The sequence below is a fragment of the Vigna radiata genome, chromosome 5 (assembly GCF_000741045.1).
Source record: "Vigna radiata var. radiata cultivar VC1973A chromosome 5, Vradiata_ver6, whole genome shotgun sequence".
Lineage (NCBI taxonomy): Eukaryota > Viridiplantae > Streptophyta > Magnoliopsida > Fabales > Fabaceae > Vigna > Vigna radiata.
In genome coordinates, this window is record NC_028355.1 from 3,238,272 (window position 1) to 3,260,072 (window position 21,801).

The 21,801-nt window shown below is 30.7% G+C and overlaps 2 protein-coding genes across 4 annotated transcripts; both read right to left on the reverse strand.

Annotated features, from left to right (window-relative positions):
- Window positions 1-8,806: 8,806 nt before the first annotated feature.
- LOC106761806 (protein At-4/1) lies at window positions 8,807-12,932 on the reverse strand. 3 transcript variants are annotated; one of them, XM_022780200.1, is made up of 9 exons: window positions 12,700-12,932; window positions 12,492-12,597; window positions 12,358-12,413; window positions 12,171-12,248; window positions 11,970-12,043; window positions 10,948-11,081; window positions 10,731-10,826; window positions 10,413-10,609; window positions 8,807-9,358 (listed from the first exon to the last, which is right to left on the reverse strand). In XM_022780200.1, the coding sequence occupies exons 1-8, from the start codon at window positions 12,760-12,762 to the stop codon at window positions 10,461-10,463; spliced, it is 756 nt and encodes a 251-aa protein (XP_022635921.1). In that variant the 5' UTR covers window positions 12,763-12,932; the 3' UTR covers window positions 8,807-9,358; window positions 10,413-10,460. The 3 variants fall into 3 exon arrangements, with proteins under 3 accessions (XP_022635921.1, XP_014500860.1, XP_022635922.1); XM_014645374.2 differs by lacking the exon at window positions 8,807-9,358 and having other exon boundaries at window positions 10,329-10,609; XM_022780201.1 differs by lacking the exons at window positions 8,807-9,358; window positions 12,171-12,248 and having other exon boundaries at window positions 10,329-10,609.
- Window positions 12,933-13,999: 1,067 nt separating this feature from the next.
- LOC106762538 (probable inactive purple acid phosphatase 28) lies at window positions 14,000-20,932 on the reverse strand. The gene is made up of 4 exons (XM_014646508.2): window positions 20,687-20,932; window positions 20,459-20,606; window positions 15,487-15,908; window positions 14,000-14,597 (listed from the first exon to the last, which is right to left on the reverse strand). Exons 1-4 carry the CDS (start codon window positions 20,861-20,863, stop codon window positions 14,142-14,144), a joined length of 1,203 nt encoding a protein of 400 aa, XP_014501994.1. The 5' UTR covers window positions 20,864-20,932; the 3' UTR covers window positions 14,000-14,141.
- Between the last annotated feature and the right edge of the window lie 869 nt (window positions 20,933-21,801).

Sequence of the window (21,801 nt, forward strand, 5' to 3'; positions counted from 1 at the left end):
CTCTAAATACTCTCACCAACGAGCCCTCTACTCGTCCATCCACTCTGTATAATTCTCTAGAACACTAATTCTACATAATTTGCACACTCTTAACCTAATATGACCTACCTTAAGCACAACTACCAACTTCTAATAGTTCCATTTGGTGTTCTAAGCCTCAAATGACCCATCCAAGAGTATGTAATCCAACCCAAACCTAGTTTAATTCAATATACCATGAAATTCTAACTAAAAAACAATTAAAACTCTACTTTATCAACCATAGTTCAATTCTACCAATTTTATCTCAAAACTAAGCCACTTAGGGGTTTGAACAAGTCATAAATGACTCAAAGACAAACTCCAAACACTTTAACCTACCTAAAACCTTCCAAATTAAAATGTCACTCTCCAAAACCCCTAAAATGCACCAAAATTCATTCAAAACACAACCTATCGTCTACCATATAGATCAATTCTCTACTAATTCACCACCCAAACAAGTCTCAAATAGTCACACAACAATTCCTAATTTGCCATATCCTTATTTAGACCATTATTTTTAAAACTCACCTCTTAAAACCCCCACCATTTTAGACCAAAATGACTTATGGCTCAGCCTAGTCCATTTCTTCTCAACATTATAACCAATTTAACATCACCAAACATCTCAACAACAACATTCATCACACAATTTAAGTCTAACACAATATCATTCAATGTCAACAATCATCATATGATCAAACACACTTATCCAACAACAATTTATATTAACTATCATTTCAGGCATAATCATTCAACATATAAGAACTACACACACTAATAACTATTAATTTATACTTAATATTTCAAAATAAAACAAGCACTAGCTTCCCCTACCTTAAAGAGAATGCTACCAAACTCTATATGGTGCACTACTCTTGCTCTGAACTCAAGGAATCATACAAAACGCCTACAAAACACAAAATTGTGATAAAAAGAGAGTCCTTAAAACCTCTTACCAACAAGGAACTAGAAAAAAAGAAGTGGGTAACACATAATGAGTGTTTTAGATAATGAAATGAGTTTATGAAATTATATTTATGTTATTAAATTTTTTTAACTTTAAAATACTTAATCTTATTATTTTAAAATATCTATTGACACTCTATTTTCCACTTTATTTTCCAGTTCTTAAAATATGTTCAAAATTTTTATAAGTTATTCATTTATTGTAATAAGGAGAGTGCATTTGGATAAAAAAATATCCATATACAAATATTTATAGATAAAATCTATTATAAATAGATAAAATCTATTATAAATATTAAGTAAATATTTCAAACAAATAAGAGATCATTTAACACTCATTTATAAATAGGTGTGTAAGTTTAATATTATCAAGCAAACATTAATTATTTATCACTGAATCAACTTCTACATTTTAGAATAAACTTTAACCATTGTGGAAGATAAAAAAATAGTAAAATCATTTTTTACTTTTGAGATTTGGAAAGAGTAACATAAAGTGACAGTTTATATTCATTTTACATACATTAATAAATATAAAATGATTATAAAAGAGTAAATTTTTTCAATTTTTAAAAAATATCTCTGATTCAAATTACCACCACCATCTTCAATTGGGTTGAGATGAGAGAAAAAATGTTGGAGTGCTAACAAAGAAAATGTTGAGATGAGAGAGAAAATATCTCTAACGACAAAGGGTTTCTGATTTTTTTTTTTTCAATTGGGTAACAGTAGGGATGACAGAGAAAATGTAATGTTGGAGTGTAACTACCCGCCGCGGGTTTTACCCGCGGATACCCGCGGATTTTTTTGTCATCCCTAAATGACAGAGAAAATGTTAGAGTAAGAGAGATGTAAGAGAAAGGGTTGAGAGAAATGAGAGAGGTGGATAAGGGTTTGGGGGGTTTCTTTTTTTTTTTTTTTTAAGTTTGAATGAAAATCATTTAAATATCCTTGACCTTAAAACTTAAAATCCATGATAAATGAGGGTATTTTTGTCTACTATAATTCGGTACACATTGTTAAAACGTAACTGTTTTTCAAGCGTATGCGTGTTAACATACTCATATATATATATATATATATATATATATATATATATATATATATATATATATATATATTTGGGGTGGCAATTAAAAGACAGTTTTGGTAGAAAGCGACAGGAAGTTGGAATTTGAATGGGATGCACAGTGTGTGGCCCAAATAGGAGTGCACTACAGTATCTAAAATTTCTTATTTAATAAATCATAATTCTATATTGAATATAAAATCTTATATAAAGTACGTGTATCAATATTTTTATTATATATGTTCTTTTTTTAGTTTTTTTTTTTCTAAACTAGTGGTCTAGTTTACCACTAATCAAATATTTATATTATGATATTGCATAAAATTTATATAGATTATTCTAAAACATAAGTTATATAATTATTAAGAATGTATCTAGTTTATAGGAGAGGTCCACTATTTTGAGAGTAGTAGGTTGAAAATTTTAAATTGTAATGTTTGATATTTTAAAAATGAATTTACGACCAACATTTGAAAGAATTTTGTTAATAAGAAATAGAAAATAAAAAAGTAATTTAAATTTAGATATGAAATGAAGATTGTAGTAGAAAGAGAGAGTAAAAGGGAAAAAGAGGAAGAAGCTTTTGTTACTGAATTCTAAGAGAGTGATTAAAGTGATGACAGTAAAGTAAAGAAAGTGAAGGAAAACACAGAAAAGGAAAAGTTATGAAAATCTTTCTATAATATTACATGCAAAACCAAATCATTGCTGCCACTCTCTTTGCTCACTAATCCCTATAAAAACTCTTCCTTTATCTTTTATACACACTCTTTAATTACCTATAAATAATATATAAATAAATAACAATTAATAAATAAAAGTTCTCCAAAAATATCAATACAAACAATGGAGGCTTCCAAAAATACATGCCTTAATGCTCCATTATCACTTTCCACTTTTCATATAAAAAACAAATCAAACAATCAAAAGGGTCTATTCTGTTATGTTATATCCCTATATGCTACAATTTTTATGCACTTTGCTTTATTTTCCAAGTTCAATAAATAATAAACAAAATAACACTTTTACTTTAAATTTTATTATTTCTATAAAGGACCAATAAATAAAAATTAATAGTTGACGAAAGAGATTAAACAAAAAGTTGAAGTGTGAGCATTAATATTAGAGATAAATTTTTAAAACGTATTAATTTAGACGAATTTTATGAACAATTATAAAAGAATGAAGGTGTTATGGGAGTAGAAGGGGGCATTTACTTTAATTTTTAAATAAATATTTAATTTGTGGAATGAGGCAGAATCAACATGATGAATAATGATGTTCTTAACAACATTGGGCTCTAGGATTATCACTGTTTAGTCTCAACCGAACAAGGGTTTGAATTGAGCCATGTAACGCTACGAGACTTGTTTCTTACATGTCTACCACTACAAGACATATAGCTTCTTCTAATGGTTTAAAAAAAAAAAAAAAAAACTTGTCATTTTAATACTAATAAATAAATTTTATTCACAAAATCACAAGTCTTTACAAATTTTTAATACATATCTGATGGCGATATATATATATATATATATATATATATATTTTGTATGAAACTATAGTATGATAAACTTGTAGAATAATATGTTTAACAAATACAAAATTTGTTAGAATATATTTTAACTCACTATTCTTAATTCTATATAATGTTAAGAGTGAATTTTAAATCCAATTTAGACTTGTAAAATAATATGTTTAACAAATACAAATTTTGTTATATAGACTTTAACTCACGATTCTTAATTCTGATATGATGTTAAAAGTCAACTTTAAACTCAATTTAACTTACAATACCGATTTGTTACATTCATATATATATATATATATATATATATATATATATATATATATATATATATATATATATATATATATATATACTCTAAATTAACTTATATGTGAGACTTGCAACCATTAGTTCATTAATTTATAAGATTATTTTTCTTAAAATGGTTTTAAAAATGAATTGTATATTTTGTCTTATGGTTTTAAGGGGAGTAAATTATATTTTGAAGTATTAGAGTAAAAAAAAAAAAAGTTGAGATTTGAATATAGTGAAAAGAAAGAATGAAATGAGTTAAGAGTTGTGGAAGCTTTTGGTCTGACAGATGCATAAAGAAAAAATGTAACAGAAAGATAATTGATGTACAAAAAGCATTCATAAGATAACATAACATAACATAAAATGATTGCATTGGGATATATAACACTAACACATTACACATCTTACCTCTCTATATAACCTACCAAAAATATGTCAGACACTACTCACAACAAACAAACTCTGCATCTTCCTTTTCTGCCACCAAAATAGACCTTTCAATAACTCTAATTCATTTTTCTCATTCAAACTCTTCACAAATAATGCATTCATAATCTTCTCATGCCTACTTTTTTCTATCTTTTTTCTTCTTCCCATTACATCTCGGAACCACTTTTTGCCTTCCTCATACCTTATATATCTCAGACTACATTTGAATATGTTCTTTTTTGCAAATTTCAACAACTTTTCTCATTACCAACATTGCTATACCCTCTACTGACATTGCAAAATTTATCTTTACAACTCAACACACCTTACTATCAATGCCGATAACATCATCTCTTATAGAATAGAAACAACAACAAACAACATTCTCTTCTTCGTTATAGATTATGCAACAAATGATAGTTGAAACTACACATCAACATGGTTACAGACACCACGAGGATTTTTTTGTCCATATCTTCATTACACTTTCTGGATCATTTTCGTGTGTCACACTACCAAATTATATTACTTATGTTGGCTAACCAAGAAACTTTTACAAGCTGCATACCATTGATGTTAAATTAACTATTGTTTCACGATGTAGGATTGATGTAGGTAATAGTCCAAAGGTTCAAATATTTGTCGAAGTTTATAGTCATCTAATATCGTTAGGAAGACACTTGCAGAAGTACTTTTATGTCAAAGTGAGTTCAACGTTTGACAATTTAGATATTAGTAGCATAATAAATGCAATCACCTACCTTTATCTCAAACTTATATTTATATATTTCGGAGTGAGTCTTTGATTAACAACAACCTAATTGTGGTTCAATTGGTGATAATCATACTTTATCTTAATTTGTTCATCATTAGGATTAATTTCCCTTTCAATTGACCGTTTGGTCCACATCGTCCAGGAGGTGTTTAACTAATGATTGATCATTTCATTTGTGATTGACCCGGGTGATGATACAACTATATTGCTAATTCTTTTTGTCATTAGAACAATTTCAAAAAAATAAAAAATATATATTCTAAAATTGGAAAATGAAGTATTTTGATTAAAAAAAAGAATTAATTAGACAATTTAAAAGGATGATAATATGTAAAAAAAATATGAATTTTCATTACAAAACTTAAAAATTAATTAAATATAATAATATAAAAAAAAGTATATGAATACTCTTTTTCAATTGTTTTCTCTTATCATCTTACTATGTATATGTAAGCGATGATGTTAATTTTTGTTTGGAAATCATGGAGAAAAATACCCTCTAGTAAAAGCACATTTACAAATAAAAATAACAATAAAATAAACTTAACATATTTCTATACCTTAAACTTTTTACATTCACAAATACTCAACAAAACTATTATTATTATTATTATTAAACATGTAATTTTCCTAGCATAAATTGCAAATGTTCATAGAATTTTTCTAAACTTTTCGTACAATTCTTTTGGGAAAAAAAAATACAAATCTTCTTTTCAATTTTCTTTTAACAAAAATTACAAATACTCTCATATAATTTTTATGAACAAAGTTACAACTCCTCCTATGACATATTATTCAAATATCTCGAACATTCAAGAGATTTTGAATTGTCGTGATAACTCTTAAATTAATTCTTTATTTTTATAATAATTTTTTTCAACATAATCCTTTCTTTTTGGTGATTCGAAACAAAATCTGATGTATTGTCTACAAAAACCTTATTGAACTACTTTTGCCGATGATAATTTGCATTGACTCATTGATAGTAAGAATATTTGCCATCATCAGTTCTCATTGACAGTAAGGTTCATCATCAACACCACCTTAACCAAGTCAAACTCAACCACAGATGCACCAGCAAATAAAAATAAAATCAATAACACTAATCTCTCTTCAAAGACACAATACACAGTAAAATGATAGAAGCATTGTGAGTGAGTGTGTTTGATCTGAATCCAAAATTGTGAAAGGAAAGTGGGGCATGAGAAGAATATAATAGAAGAGAAAAAGAGTAGAGAAGATGAGAATGAAATCTCTGAAAGATTCCATATATAATATTATTCACTTGAATTCAATATAGGAATAGGACAGAGAGAATAAGAATATGTAAGCAATGGTACAAATGAATGTCTGAAACCTGTCCCATACATCTGGGACTGTTTTCAGTGACATAGACAACAACATTTGAGAGACTTGATGTAAGTTTCAATTTGTCTCTCACTTTTCTCCATTTCTAACTCAATCATGCATACCCTTAACTTTACGTAACACTCATTCATTAACATTTTCAAAACTACAAAACAGACTTTTAAAATTCTTAAATTCATCTACAAATGGGATTTTCACATTAAAACTACTCCTCTTCATTCATTTTCATACCTGTCTTTCCAAATTTTCATCCAGAATTCCAAACCTTTTCTTGTAAATTTGAATTTTTTTCATATTTTTCATATATGGTCCTTTAGACATGTGCAGCTGGTGGATACATCATAGGCATCATAATTGGTGGAAGAAAAGTCATTGTTAAGAACTGCCCAAATATTTTTCATCATGAGAATGAAAAGTGATCTCCCAGGAGGTATTCAACAGCCACTATCAAGAACTAAATAAACTTTTTAGTTATTTTTTCAAAAGAATATAATCAAACCACTATATAATAAATAAAAGTGATCTGTGTAGCAAACAAAGTTTCATGAGAAACTTGAATCTTGTTCTAAATGGTGATAACCAAACATAGTTGTAATTTGAATGACATAATGGAATTGTGTTTGAAAGGTTTGAATGAAGAAGAAAAAAAGAAGTGATAAAACCCCTTTTGCTTTTTGCTGATGCTAATATGCAACTGGTTTATGCAAATGTGTAATGGATAGTAGTAAGTGACAGAAGGGGAAAAGATGGAGTTTGAAAAGAACAGTTGAATGTGCCTCGGAGTTTAGTTACTGTGATTTTGAAGTCTGAAAGAAATTATAAAATGGTTAAAAAACTGGTCCACATAAAGTGCAGTGTAGTCTTAGCCTTGAAAAGAAAAAAGGATCCATTTGATGAACAAACACCACTTTTTTATGTACGCAATATAATAACTTGGAGGCAAAAGCTTAGCAGCCACAATATATCATGTGAGATTAACAACATAAAGTTGATGCTGTGGTCAAAAAGCTTCATTTCCCTTTTACACCTTTTTTTGAAACCTCTTTATTCAGTAATAACAAATGCTATTAAATCATTGGTTTGAGGATCAAATCAGGAAAAAGCCTTTCGTATCTTCACATTTTGATGTCTTTAATAATACCCTTTACTAGTAGTATATGTATGTAACAAAACTCAATCTTTCAGCTCTGTGATCCTTCTTTACATATCATAGATACGCATGCACACATAAAATGGAAGAATGGGCAAAAGGGGTTGTAGGAAGGGAACATAGAATTGAGTGTTAATACCCGAAAGATCACTGCATGCACACTGAAACATATTTTGGAGAGAGAGAGAAGAGAATAAGGTCTGACTTAAGGGAACATGGGAAAACGCCAAAGGGAATGAAGCCAATGGTGACCGCCCACTAAGAATTTGGCTATGTCTGATGCATGAAGAAAGAGAGAAGAAAGAAAGAAAGAAAGAAAGAAACAAGTTTTCCTTTGAAGTTTGAAGAAGGCGTGCCCGACACCAACCCCTCCTTGTGGCTCGCCTTTTCAAGTTCTCTCCAACATGGATTCTCTTTGCAGTGCCAAACCCATCACTTCTCTCAAGAGATAGGACTAGATTCTACTTTCACACTTTTTCCTCCTATCGTCATCTCTTCTTTCAAACCTCACCATTTCTTTTTCTTTCCCTTAACTTCCTCGTATTCACCACTTACACTGCCATTAATTCATCACTACCTCTATTACAACAACCAATATAATAATATCTTTCTAAACTTTCCTTCTCTTCTGTAATTTCTTTATTCTCATCAAAACATTCTATAATATATGAAAAATGGATTTGCATGGAAAATTTAAGAAAGCAGATGGTATTGAATTAATGATAGAAGCTTTTTCCCTTTTAAAAGACTCCACTTCCACTCTTGGTGTCATCATTGCAGCTGAGTTGGTGGGCATGCATGGCTTGCTTTAACACCCTTTCATATCGACTTTGTTTATTCTTTTTTGGTAGAAATGAAGGAATTCCTTTGCTTCGTCTTCTATATTTCTCTTTCTTTATTCTTTCTTTCTTTCTCACACTCTCACTGTCAGAACAGTGCCAAATTTAAAAGGATCCATCTTAATTAATGCATAATCAACAGCATGTTTAAGTGACTAATTACAATGCCACGTGCACTAATCTTAAGCCACATTAACAGTGAATAATTAAGGCTGAAAAGAAGAGTGAACAGCAATCATGGTTTTAGTGATTGCTCCTAAATCTGCTGTGTCTGTCTTCAGACGTACGTTTTGCAGCGTTAATAATCGACACAACAGTAACCGTGACAACTGTTATCGTTGTCGTCGTCTATTCGAATGGATGGGCACGGTGGGGATTTAGATTCTCTTTTTCACAGTTCAATAATAATAGAGGATAGATATGTAGTCATGTTACAAAAATAACCATTCCGTTTTATTTTTTATTTTGTGTCTGCTTCTTTTGAATTTGGCCTCCCATACGAAAGGATATTCCAAGTAGGCAAGGGTGTGTTTTCGATATTGTTGATATTTTATATATACTCATGAAAAGCAACTTCTAAAGCTTATAATAACTTTCACTACTGCAATTCAATCCATAAGAAACGATGGGAAAGAAAAAATATATGTATCATCATTGCTTCCTTTCAAATTTACTACCAGAAAGCATGATTTAATCTGAATACCAAAAGTTCCAGCCCACCTAATTAATTAGAGAAATGTTGGTGTAGAGATGAGAAGAAGTTATGAACTTTTGTGGGCTTCAGTTTGGTGCAGTGATAAAACTTCTGCTTTGGGCCTCAGCTTTTGACACCCATTAAGATGACACTTTTATGCATATGCTGCTTTGGGTCGTCCATCATATTCCGAAATTTTTCTGAGTTTTCTTCACAGACCTCACATCATCCATCGTGTCAATTGTCAAACATCGATCATAGGGTTAATTTCTTGATGTGATATATGGACTATGCTTCCTCCCAGTAATGTCGAAAAGTTACCGTAGAAATTAAGGTATATATATACTTCAACTTTATGAATTATATTATTCACAAAATCACTTTCGAAATATTATATTTTTTTCTGTCAAATCAATGTTTTTTTATGATCAAGTATATACATGTAATAACATCCTAACATGAATTACAGAAAAAAGTATTAAGATAATATTAATATGAAAATTGTTATCTTCTCATGTTTCCTCTATTAATAATTATAGTTTTATTTTATTATTTTTAATGATACTATTTTTCCTACATGTAAAAAGTAAGAAAAACTATTTTATAATTATTAGTTAATTAAAATAAAAGATAAAACATTTTGTTATGCCAACAAATGTTTAACTGTTTATTATAAGATAACAGTACTTTCAATTTAAAGTTTAAAAATATTTAATTTGTGAGTCCTTTTTTGTATAATATTTAACTTATTAATTTTTATTCAATATTTAACTTCAAACTTCAAATTAGACTGTACTCTTGCAAAATTTTAAACTTTTCACTTCGTTTGATAAGAATTTTCAAGAACTGGAAGTGTGGTAAATCATATTGGCTGTAACACAATAAAAACTTTTCCATTTTTCTTGTTAAATTCAATAATTAATTCCAATTTATTTATTTTGTAAGTTTCTCTAAAATATAATTTAACTTTTTTTTAAACATACATTTTTGTTTAAAAAACTTAATGATTACTGAATATTTAAATTAATCAGTTAGAAACTGTCTTAACTTAATCAGTAGTTTTAAGTTTTCACGGTGTAATTATGTTAAAATTAATCAAATTTTAGGTTAAACTATGTTGAAACTTGACAAGTACGATTTTAAATGGTATTGACCTCTAGACTAACCTGGTTGAGTTGAAATCAGAAAGTAAAAAAATAATTCTGTGGTTTTTCCTATATATTATGAAACCTTTGTTACTTAGAAAGTACAGTACCCAATTAGTATCAGATACCTTGTCCTTGTGAACTCAAAGTTGCTGGTAAGCTTCAGTTTCCCTGCATTACTTACCCTCCTCTGAATGGGATAACTTTCTTTTCAGGACCTCGTTTTCCTTTCTCAGTTTCATGATTTTCTGTTTAAGCGTTTCCACCTGCCAATTTGCGGTCATTTCCTGCTGCTGGTCCACCAGCTTTGCTTTACAAATCAGTACTGCAGGGTTCAGAAAAGCTTCCCACTTATTTTTAGGCAATATAAGACCAAAATATGCTCAATATATAACAATAAACTGCTATTGAACAGAATAGAGACATGGGAATAAAATCAGCCTTACATTCCTTTTCCAGATTTTGGATTTTTCTATTTAATTCATTTTTTTCTTCCTGTTCAACCGCAAGACATTCCTTCAAGTCCTGAATCTCAGAGTTATCTGTCAGATGATTAATGTTGAACAAAACAAACAAATCTTCAGCCCACATGACACACATAGATATATCTCAACTTTGAGGCAAAGAAAATCCATGCATTTACTGGTAAACAAAGTGCCTTACATTTTGATTCCACTTCAACATTCAGTTGGTCCAATCTCATTGCTATAACCTGCATATGACTTTTATGTGCAGCTAAATCTCCATGGAGTTGGCTAATAGTTGCTTCATATGTTGCTTTTTCATGTAGAGATTCCCTGATATAAGGTCACCCCAATGAACATCAACAGAACCAAACCTTTCAGTTCAGTGATTGGCACATTTTTCTGAATAAGTAAATAGTGCTTGATAGTTCATATGGTTCCTGAACAGTGAAAATTATAATGAAGGACCCCAAATGTGGACTTATTCAGTTAAATTAATCCCCATATCAATGATGTCGTGAATCTCTGAATAATTTGGGTTCAACAATTAACCATGTTCGTTCGTCTTACAACTCCCAATTGCAACTTCTCAATTCGAAGTCAAACTTTTCAGTCATTTATACCGTTAGCAAATTAGTATAATTGGATGGAGCTCAAGTAATTCATATTTTATTTGGATAAATTCGATGTAACACGTAGTTTGACTTCTTTGTGGACGGATATGATAAGCCTACATAATATACGATTTCCAAAAATATGTAAAATACATACAGATTATAAAAATATAATAAATATATAATTGCAATTGTGTAAAATCTAAATCAAAATTGTATTTTTCTGATTTTGTCCACATAAGAAACCATAAATTATTATTGGCATACACTACTTTTTATTATTTACATGTAAGAATAACACTGTCGATTTCGTTACTTTTTTAAAATTATTCATGAAAAACAATTTTACCCTTTAGTTTATGAATAATTCTTTTTTATATATCTCTATATCGATACCTATTGAACATGGATAACTAAAACAAATTAAAATTGAAACTTCATATACTTTATTTAATGATTGTGATTTATTTATTGCAGAGTATTTCAAATCACGTTTCAACAAGTAAATATAGATTCCATATATGTAATTTTTCATCCTTCAAGGATAAATATATCCTTGAATAGGGCTAACCACTCAAATTTTACTGAATCTTCAATATATACTCACTTAACTTGAGCTTCCAAACACGAAATTTGTTGTTCGTATTCTCGCTTAAGCAATCCTGTATCCTTCCTATATCCCTGCTCCAAACACAAAATCCGATCTAATTCTCAAAACCATCACATATCATACAACCGCGCTGGTAACATTCTCTCTCACAATCAAATCACACAGCAGGAAAAAACAAAAAACTGGGAAGCAACTCACGTCTTCTTTAAGCGAAACTTCAGTTTTCGCTCTCTCCAATTCTTCTTTCAAAATCAGGCAATTTGTACGGTAATCAAGCTATAGCGTCACAACACACTCGATTTTAAATAAACGTTTTCAGAAAATGATTCCAAATATAAATTGCAATCACAACTTAGGTCATGAAAAAATTATGTAATCGAAGTACCTGATCCGCTAGATTCTTCAAGGACTCCGAGTACAGTTTTGCCAACCTGTCCTTTTCTGCAACACTACAAAACAAATTCAGCACAAAAATTACTAAACGTGAAAATTTTTAATATGTGTATTATAGTTACGAACCGCTTTTGAGGGCATTGGAAGCAACTTGGAGTGATTCACGCATCTTCAACTCTGCGTTATAGTGGGATTGCAACAACTGCATCTCCGAAATGCTGCTCTTAGCATCCTGAACAAATTAACGCAAAATTGAAAAACGAACAAAAAATAAAATGTTTTGGGATTAATCGTTGATGCTGAAATCGATAATAATATCAGATTTTACTAAAACCTCGTAGATCTGATCGAACGCAGAGAGAAGTGACTCCATTTCTTCATCACTGGTTGCCGCCATTTTTGTTCTTGTTTGATGTTCCCTCAACAAATTCAAATTATCTATTTTCTAACTTTGAACGAGTGATATTGGTTTTGGGCCGATCTCATAAGCCTGCCTTGGCCCAATTTTCATGCTCACCTTATGTCTGCTTAAATAAAAACTTCAATGCTATATAAGACGCCACTTGAATTTTAGATGCTACTGTAAAAAAATAATAATTATAAATAAACTCTTAATCAATTATTATCACATTAAGTGAACAAATTCTGAGTAAGTTTTATTAATTTTACTCTGTTCTATATCTTTATATACCTTTATATATAGTTTTAAAATATAAACAAAGTTTGGTTATAAGATTTCAAATCATTAAATTTTTAATTTATCTAAGTTTTAGTAATGGCCGTGATAAAAAAAAAAATCTTACCAAAAAATGAACATCTTTTATTAAGTAATTAATGAGCTGAAATCTCACATTTCTATAAATCGAGATATAGATAATAATGAGAAATGAGCTCTGCACTTATAAGGGATGAGCAAATAAGGAATGAAGGTTCACCTGCAAATAATACTTTGATATTTACATTACTAAGTGAAAAAGTGATTAATAAACGAAAAAATAATGAAAATGTGAGTTAATGTAAGTCTTCTTGCTATGAAGATGTTTTCGTATAAACGTTCATAATCTTTCTTTTTTTGGTTAATTATATGGTCATATTAGGTACTATGATGTTCTTGTAATAGAATACTAAAGTGTTAGTAATAATTCATTTATAAGATATTCAAATTACATTTTAAATATAAATAATTACATAAGTTTTTTAAACCGAAATTTGAATAGAAAACATTTTGTGTAGGTGAACAATTTGTTTAAATCAATAATTTTATTGGAGATGAAAAATATTTAAAAATCTTTGGAAGAGATTAAGATATTACTTATTACATACATATATATACAGTGATGTACAACACAGTTACTTATTACATGTTATCATTTATAAATAATAATTTGTGTGGCAACAATAAATGTTATTAATAGATTTTCATGGAACTCGAAATTATTAAATATCATTAATGGGTTTCTGATGAAACTCAAAATGATAAGACTGGTGAGATGTTAAAACCCCATGGTATTTAGATGTTTTTGGGACTCGACTCAATAAATAAATGGATTAGTATATAACAGATAGACAAGTTAATAGATGAACAAGAAAATAGAGGGAAAACGATGAGGATTTTAAAGTGAAAGGAGTTAACGTATGATCTATCAACAGGTATTTAAGAGTAATAGGTACCATTAAAATATTTTATTACAAATGAACAAAAAGTGAAATAAAGATACAGCTTTACGACTAATAATACCATCGTGTGCGTGGAACAACGAAGTAATAGTAGCATGGTCATCTAACCTGCCATAGGATTTGTTCATCAATCTTGCTCAGCTTCTCATCATCAAGGCGTTTCCAAGTCAAGATTCTCTGCACGCCCATCCAGGAATTCTTTCCCTTCTCAAGTTCAGCCTGTATGATCCTCGCTCTTCTGGGCCACCCTGCTTTCCCATAGCCATGGTATCCAAAGCCACCACCATAACAAAACCAGATGCCATCCAAGTTTCCACAAAAGTCATTGGTGTGGTCATGGCCTATGAACACAGCCTTCACATCTCCCATGGAGACAAAGGTCTGCAAGACCCCCGAATTCACTCTTGAACACGCCACACCCTCCTGAAACTGGCCTACAATCTCTTTGTAGAACAGTTGCGGAATTTCTGGAATAGGGATGTGGAAAAATGCAAGTGCGGGGGGTTTAATTGTGGAAATACCATCAGCAGAATGAAGAGAATCCTCATTTTGTCCCTGTTAGTGTGTGACCAGCAAGATGTTAATGGGATCTACATCTGGGAAACCTCCCTCAAGGGAATAGAAAGGCCGTGTCCTATGAATAACACAAGTGCGTGATTGCATTATTGCATGAAAAATAAACAATGTTCTGCCAAGACAACTAAATTTTTTTCTCATAACATTCAACCCAAGCTTACATGTTGATTAATTTGAAGAGGTCGATTACATGTATTACTTTCATTACTGTCAGTAATTTAAATCATTTGAATGTTTGAAGACAAAAATATTCATCTTATTCCGATCATTGCTGCCAGCCCTGACTAATATTTTCATTTCTTCTGATATTTATTACAATTTCTAGTTAAACATGGCTAGCTATTGAAAACTCTGTTGTTGTTCATTTCATTCCTAAAAGAGAGCAACCATAGAAACAAATTTAGTCACTTTAGTAAGATTTTGTGCAATTATGACCCTTGTGTGTTCAAGGCAGAAATTGACTCCTTATCTGACATGCCTGCGCTATTCTTTTCCTAAGGACGACAGACAGTTTTTTCCACCTAGTGATTTATGCAAAACGAATAGTGTATCAATATACTTGACTCAAAATTCACTTTGCTCTATTCCCCTTGAGCCAGTTTTCTACTCTACATTTAAATAAATATTACTTAACAAAGCTCGTGTAGAGAAACTGAAAACGTATGAAAGCACTGCCAAGGAAAGAAAAGGAAAAGATTATGAACATTTTGTTTATGCAGAAAATAACTGAGAAAAATAAGTCAACGAAGACAATCATATGCAGCATGTCAAAATTGAAGTATAGACAGGTAATATTGAGTCTCTTCAATATCATAACCAAAATTGGTTTGATTAGCAACAGGCGACAATATTCAGATTTTGTTGTTACCTGGAATTCTTGAGAAACACGACGAAGCCAGTGAAGTTGAGACTCCTTGATCCATCCATAAGTTCGAATTCCCTGATAAACAGCCCTGTCTCCACTGTCAAGAAAGAAAAGATTCAAAACAGTGCTGTTTGCCAACATGGACCCTGGGGCACCATACACTCTTAGGTCATAATTCCCAAATCCGTCGATTTTAGTAGTTATCAAGCCACCTTTAGTTGGATCATCATCTGATGGGTTGATTTGTGAAACTGAATAATCCATAAGGGAAATTAAGGACATTAACTCTTCACGATTCATAGTTGATTCTTGGTCATGGTTTCCCAAAACTGCTGCCCAAGGAAGTCCTGATTCCATAACAGGACCAAAGGCTCTAAACAGAGATTCTGCGGCATCAGGTGCACTCGATCCGAAAATATTATCTCCTAATCGCAAGAACTGAGTCCATGTTAATTAGGCAGTAGAACTTGAAAGGAAACAAACCCATGGGAAATATTGAAAAATTAAAAGAACAACGAAAAACTGTTCAGTACCATATGGCAACTGACAACAAAAGTTTCATGGTGACATCCTCTATTTTATTGAAATCATAATCAAAATTTGTTTCACAATTCGAAAACATGTCACCGGGATTTTATATATATATATAAACTTTAAATCACAATATTAGTGGAAAACTAAATAAAAAAAAAATATGAAACATAATCTATAGTTTAATCAATTAAGTTATTTAAATATATAATTAATAGTTCACGTAGTTATTTAAAAATTAACTAATTTATCATTTTTAAAAAAACAGTTATTGAGAGAAATCTTATATTGAAGTTTCTCCATTTAACTTTCTACCCAAGGATCTTCAACACACTAGTCCCATAACTAATTTATCATTTTTAAAAAAAAAAATTATATACAGTTAGATCCCCGCAACAATTTAATTTAAACAAAACATAATTAAACATTTATATCAATAATAATTTAAATTAAAAAATTAACAACAGTAATAATCTAGATAACAATAATTTTATTTCACTAAAATAGTATAAAATGTTACACATAATAATTTACAATTACAAAAAATAATAAAATATAACCGATAGAAAAGTTAAATACAATAAATAGCTAGATGATTTTAGAAAAAAAAAAAAAAACAGATTATAGTAAAATTAATTAGTTACTTTTTTAAATAGTTATAAAAACAAATTCTTAAAAATAAAGCACTATCGAATAATACAATAACTATTTTATTAAAATTCAACACATTAGAATCCATAGAATTAACTTGTTAAAATTAAAGTACAGCAGAATTAAATTTTTTACAGTGCAGTAGAACTTTATTTCTTAAAGTAGAGTACAGCATAATTTTATCCCCCATCAATACATATTACGTACAAGTATAAAGCATAATATATCAGAATTGTTGTACTTTAAAATATGTTTTTCACCTTTCCATCACTCTACTGAATTATCCATATAACTCCAATATCAAAAAAGTTTCTACAAAATTACACAGCACATTATACATTCATTCCTTCAGAGAAACGTCTACAGTAATTTACTGAACATAATTTAAAATGTCTGCACATATTATATATTTAAAATAACACAGCAATTTCATATAATCATGATGCACACAAAAAATCTTTATTGCAATTAAAAATCTTGACTACAAATCATTAAGTTAAGAGTTTTGAAATTATGTGGCAAACACAACTCACTTCCTTTACTCGAGCACGATATCGACCAGCATGACGTTGTATTATGTGCCAAGTAAGCTTTAAAAATAAAATAGTAAAATTAAGTTGACACTTCCTAAGCAATTTTTTAGATTGAACACAATCTTTCTGTGTTATTAACATAATCTCCCTTATAGAGATACTCACTGTATAACGTAATGTTTTCATACAATTGAGGGAGACTAATCTAATATATAAGGAGTGTGAATGTAATGTTTTTCAAATGGTTAAAAGTAGTGTCGAGACAGAAAAAAAAAGGTGTATCATGTAGTTACTCAATAGAAAACAACCTATAGAGCAGAAACGGTTTAGTTAGCCATCTAAGATATTGAAAAGATATGGTAATGTTCCATTCATGCAGAGAAAAGCGCGAAGGATTTATTTTCAACCAGAGAATTTAAATACTGCCAGATACATCTTTATGAATATCAGTGAAGAACTACGATTTACTACTAGTATGATAATTCTTAGAACAAACAAACGCGTTCACGAGGAAGGTTTGTCAAAAACATTCCCTTCCCTTATAAAAAAAATAAAGGATCGGGAAGAAAATGAGGATTGTAAGCTAATATGTATTAGGGGTACTATTCTTATGTAACCATTAAGGGCATGTTTGGAGAAGCTTCTTAAACATTGACAGGAAAGAAAAATAAGAAAGAAAAATAAAATCAGTTTTTTTCATAAATTAAGATTAGCTTATATATGATTAAATTCAGCTTTTCCAAAATATGGGTTGTAATTCATTTCTAAGCTAATTTTAGTTTATAAAGAAACTAATTTTATATTTTACTTGTAGAAGTGTTTGTGTAGAAGCTTCCTCCAAACATACTATAAGCATTTAAAGGGTAATTGACATTGTGTCCATTTAGATTGTTAAAAGAAAAGTCGTGTAATGGTTAAAGTGTTATTCTATTATGAATAGAGTACCAATCCATGTAGTTTGTGAGGCAAATGAATTACTCTCCACTATTTCCTCAAAGCCCCCTCTATAATTTTCTAACAAAGTGGTTGGAGAGCATGGGTTATGGGAATTAAGAGAAATACTAAGTGAATTGAAAAAAAACACTTATACTGTTGAGAGATGGCAAGCAATGTCTTGCACTTGTTTCAATTCCCTCCCTTACCAATAGGAATTGTGATAATTAGTTTTGCCATATAAAGGGCTTGCTAGGTTCTTAAAATGCTTGGGAGGTTGTGGAGAAAGGATACCCAACCTGAAAATTTGAATACTTTGTCACCAACTAAGAAGGATACATTGTCCAAGATGAAGAAGGATAAACAAGCTTTTACCTTCATTTATCAAGGCTTAGACGAAGTCATGTTTGAGATGGTGTGCAATGCATCCACTTCCAAACAAGCTGAGGAGATTTTGAAGAGCTCTCTTGAGGATGCTGACAAGGTGAAGATGTGCATGTGGAGAGCTTGAATCCTCGTGTGTGTGTGTATAAAAGATGCTGATTGTGTTATAGAGAAGATCATTTCCTCTTTACCAGCAAAATTTAATTTTGTTGTTTGTGCAATTGAAGATTCAAAGGATTCGGAATTGATGACCATAGACTAGTTGATAGATTCACTTCAAATGTGCGAAGAAAGATTCAAAAAATAGCATGACCAGCGTTTGGAGAAAGTCCACATTGCAAAAGTTTCTTTAAAAGACAAAAGGAGGAAAAAAAAGCCAAAAATAACAAGATGATTAAAAAGACACAGAGGTGATCATATATATTTTATTACAAAAATTGGGTAAGAAACTTTGTCTTGGATAAGAAATGGAGGAAAATGAAGAAAATTTAACAGAGATATGGTTTGAAACACCTGAATCAAGAATCCATGTATTATAACCTTCCACAGATTGAGAAATATATGCAGTTGACACACTTAGCATTGAAGAGGATTAACCTTGACTAATTGATTTCTCAAAGTTGTCCCTCAAAAATTCTTGGTACTTATTATAAAAAGATTTTAGATTCTGATTTTCCAAATTTAGACACATGAGCAACTTTGTTTGGAAAGTCAAGCAAGACATGACTATTTTCTGGAACATTATTCATTCTCTTACTGTATGAGAATTTAGAATGTCCACTCCCACCACCACGTCCTCCTCATATGTTCTGACATCCTCCTCCTCCTCCTCATTTCATAAGGGACTGCCATTGCAGAAGCTTCAATAACTTCAGTTTAACTGTCATCTTTCACCAGTTAGGTGCACAGATAAATCTAGTAATTAAACCATCCATAGAAGAGATGTGATCACCAGCTAGAATCTGATCACGAACATAATCAGAAGTTGAATGTAGGCTTCTTCTCAAAATAAAGACCACACATTATCTATGAGGTTTCTTGTTGAGTTTCTCTAATGAGTCTGCCACTGGAAATCGTTTAACTACTACTGTAGCCCTAGTCTCTGCCATATGTGAGACCATATTATGGTTAGTCTAGTTGAGAGAAGTTACTCTTAAGTTGCATCTAAGTACTTGTCCCATCAACAAAGAAAATTGGAACTGTGAAATGAGGTCAGAAAATGAGACAAAGAGGCTCGCGAAACAAACAAAGGTGTTGCAGAGTGATTCTGACAACAGGAAGAAAATGAGTGGAGGACAAGCACTGGAAACTCGACGTTAAGGATGAAACAATTAGAGTCAAGTGGGCCATCAAGTGTAAGAAAAAAACCTATAAAAAAAATGTGAAACTAGTTCTTGTGAAGACACAATATAAAGTTATATATATTTCCCTTACAATCACCTTCGAGTTTAAAGATTCTAGAAGATTGAGAGTAAAACTTGGCGTGGAGAAAGTCTGTGGACTTTCTGATAAAGGCAGATCTTAGAAATGATAATTAGAAAATAAAGGATGGTAAGATATGTAAAAAAATAAAGGATTGTGAGTTAGTATTAATTAAAGGACATTATTCTTATATTACCACTAAGTATTTAAAGAGTCATTAACTTTATAACCATATCATGTTAAGGATTACTATACCATAAAAAAAATTACCAAATTCACGTAAATTGTGTATCAAATGCAATAGTATATCTCCTCTGCTTACTCAGAATTTCCTTTCTAGTTTTCTAAAACTCCCAAAATCCAAACATGGATACCGATATTAACACTCACCAAATTACCGCTACAAACCACCAAAATTGATCACGTGCAATTTCACCATAATAACATTTTCCCCTTTATGCCAAGCTCTGAAAATCCCCTTTTACCCACGGGTATAAAAAGAAATAAAATAATAGAAGTACCAGTAAAGGCAATAAAATCCGGATTCTCTGCCTGAATGATTCGCTTCAAAAACCGAGTGGTGTTAAGATCTGAACAAAACTCGAACTCAGAAGGCAGCACGTCCCTGCAACGGGTTAGGCCTCCACTGCCAAAGTGCATATCAGCCACCTTCGCGAGAACATGATGAACAGTTAAACGCACTGGTTTTACACTGTTTTATACGCACAAAGAAAAAGAGATAGAGAAACCTGGAGGATCTTGAAGGTACCGTCAGAAGCGAACCGGAGGGGAAGATTGGGGTTCTTCTTGATGCGAACCGTTTCGTTGCCAAGGAAGAAGTGTGGTAGGAAGTTTTGCGTGAGGTGAAGAATTGCAAGGAGGAAGGCGAGGTAGAGCAGAGAGGGTCTCCAGTTTTCTGAATCCATTACCTTTCAACCCTTCTCTCTCACCTGGAGTTCATTGGTCGTTGATGCCTGCAACAACCATCTTCGTTCCCATGTCAACTCCATCATGGGCCTCTCTTCTTGGGCTTTGCATGGGTCGGGTTTGAGGCCCAAACATTGCTGCATGACCCACCTGTTTTCTCTAACGTCATAAAAATAATTTTATTTATCAAACAATTGCTCGATATATGAAAAAAAAATTAAAAAAATTATTGATAATTTTTGTAAGAAATTATATATAATATAGATTATCTCTTTTAGAAAAGAATGTCAGCAAAGAAAAATAAAATAAAATAAAATATTCTCATAATAAAGGGTTAATACGTAGACGACATTTAGTATTCCAATAGCAATCTCAAAATTCTTCATTCCAATATTCAAGTATGCATTACTTTGTAACATCAACGTTATAAGAGACAATTTCATAAGCATTTATGTCCTTCTTCTTTCTCACTCTGTTATTGCTATTCAAAAGCTATTTTTCTCTCTTTCTTACAGTCATTTATCCCTTTTTATAAGCAAGTGCTAGGTAGGTATTGGACTTAGTATGCAAGTGTTAGATACGTATTTTTCAGTGATGGTATGCTGCAAAAACATAAAGAGTTGCTCAATGTGATTTTGGTCGGTTAATTTATACAATGGTGTTCTCGCAATGTTTGAGACATTATGAACATCTTTTACATATTTCTTTTATCCTTTTAGTGATCATATAACTAATTAAGTTATTTTATCATAAGATTAACATTTGTGAAAATCATAGTAGTCAATTTTTAATTTGTATGGACTTTATTAAGTTTGTAAATTGGTTAAGAGTTAAAAGGATTATAAAAAATATATAAAGGATCTTTAAGGTAAGGATAATCCTTGTTTGAAGATATTTTCTCAAAAAGGTGTAGAGCAAAATTTTATTTTTAGATAAA

What these genes read in the sequence shown, in the direction of transcription:
- LOC106761806 (XM_022780200.1), bottom strand. Translation starts at nt 12,762, where the DNA reads ATGGCGGCAACCAGTGATGAAGAAATGGAGTCACTTCTCTCTGCGTTC. An exon ending in CGTTCGATCAGATCTACGAG is followed by an intron (nt 12,598 to 12,699) that starts GTTTTAGTAAAA and finishes TAATTTGTTCAG; the next exon opens with GATGCTAAGAGCAGCATTTC. An exon ending in TGAAGAATCTAGCGGATCAG is followed by an intron (nt 12,249 to 12,357) that starts GTACTTCGATTA and finishes GTGACGCTATAG; the next exon opens with CTTGATTACCGTACAAATTG.
- LOC106762538 (XM_014646508.2), bottom strand. Translation starts at nt 20,863, where the DNA reads ATGGATTCAGAAAACTGGAGACCCTCTCTGCTCTACCTCGCCTTCCTC. An exon ending in GTACCTTCAAGATCCTCCAG is followed by an intron (nt 20,607 to 20,686) that starts GTTTCTCTATCT and finishes GTTCTCGCGAAG; the next exon opens with GTGGCTGATATGCACTTTGG. An exon ending in GTGTTTCTCAAGAATTCCAG is followed by an intron (nt 14,598 to 15,486) that starts GTAACAACAAAA and finishes ACACACTAACAG; the next exon opens with GGACAAAATGAGGATTCTCT.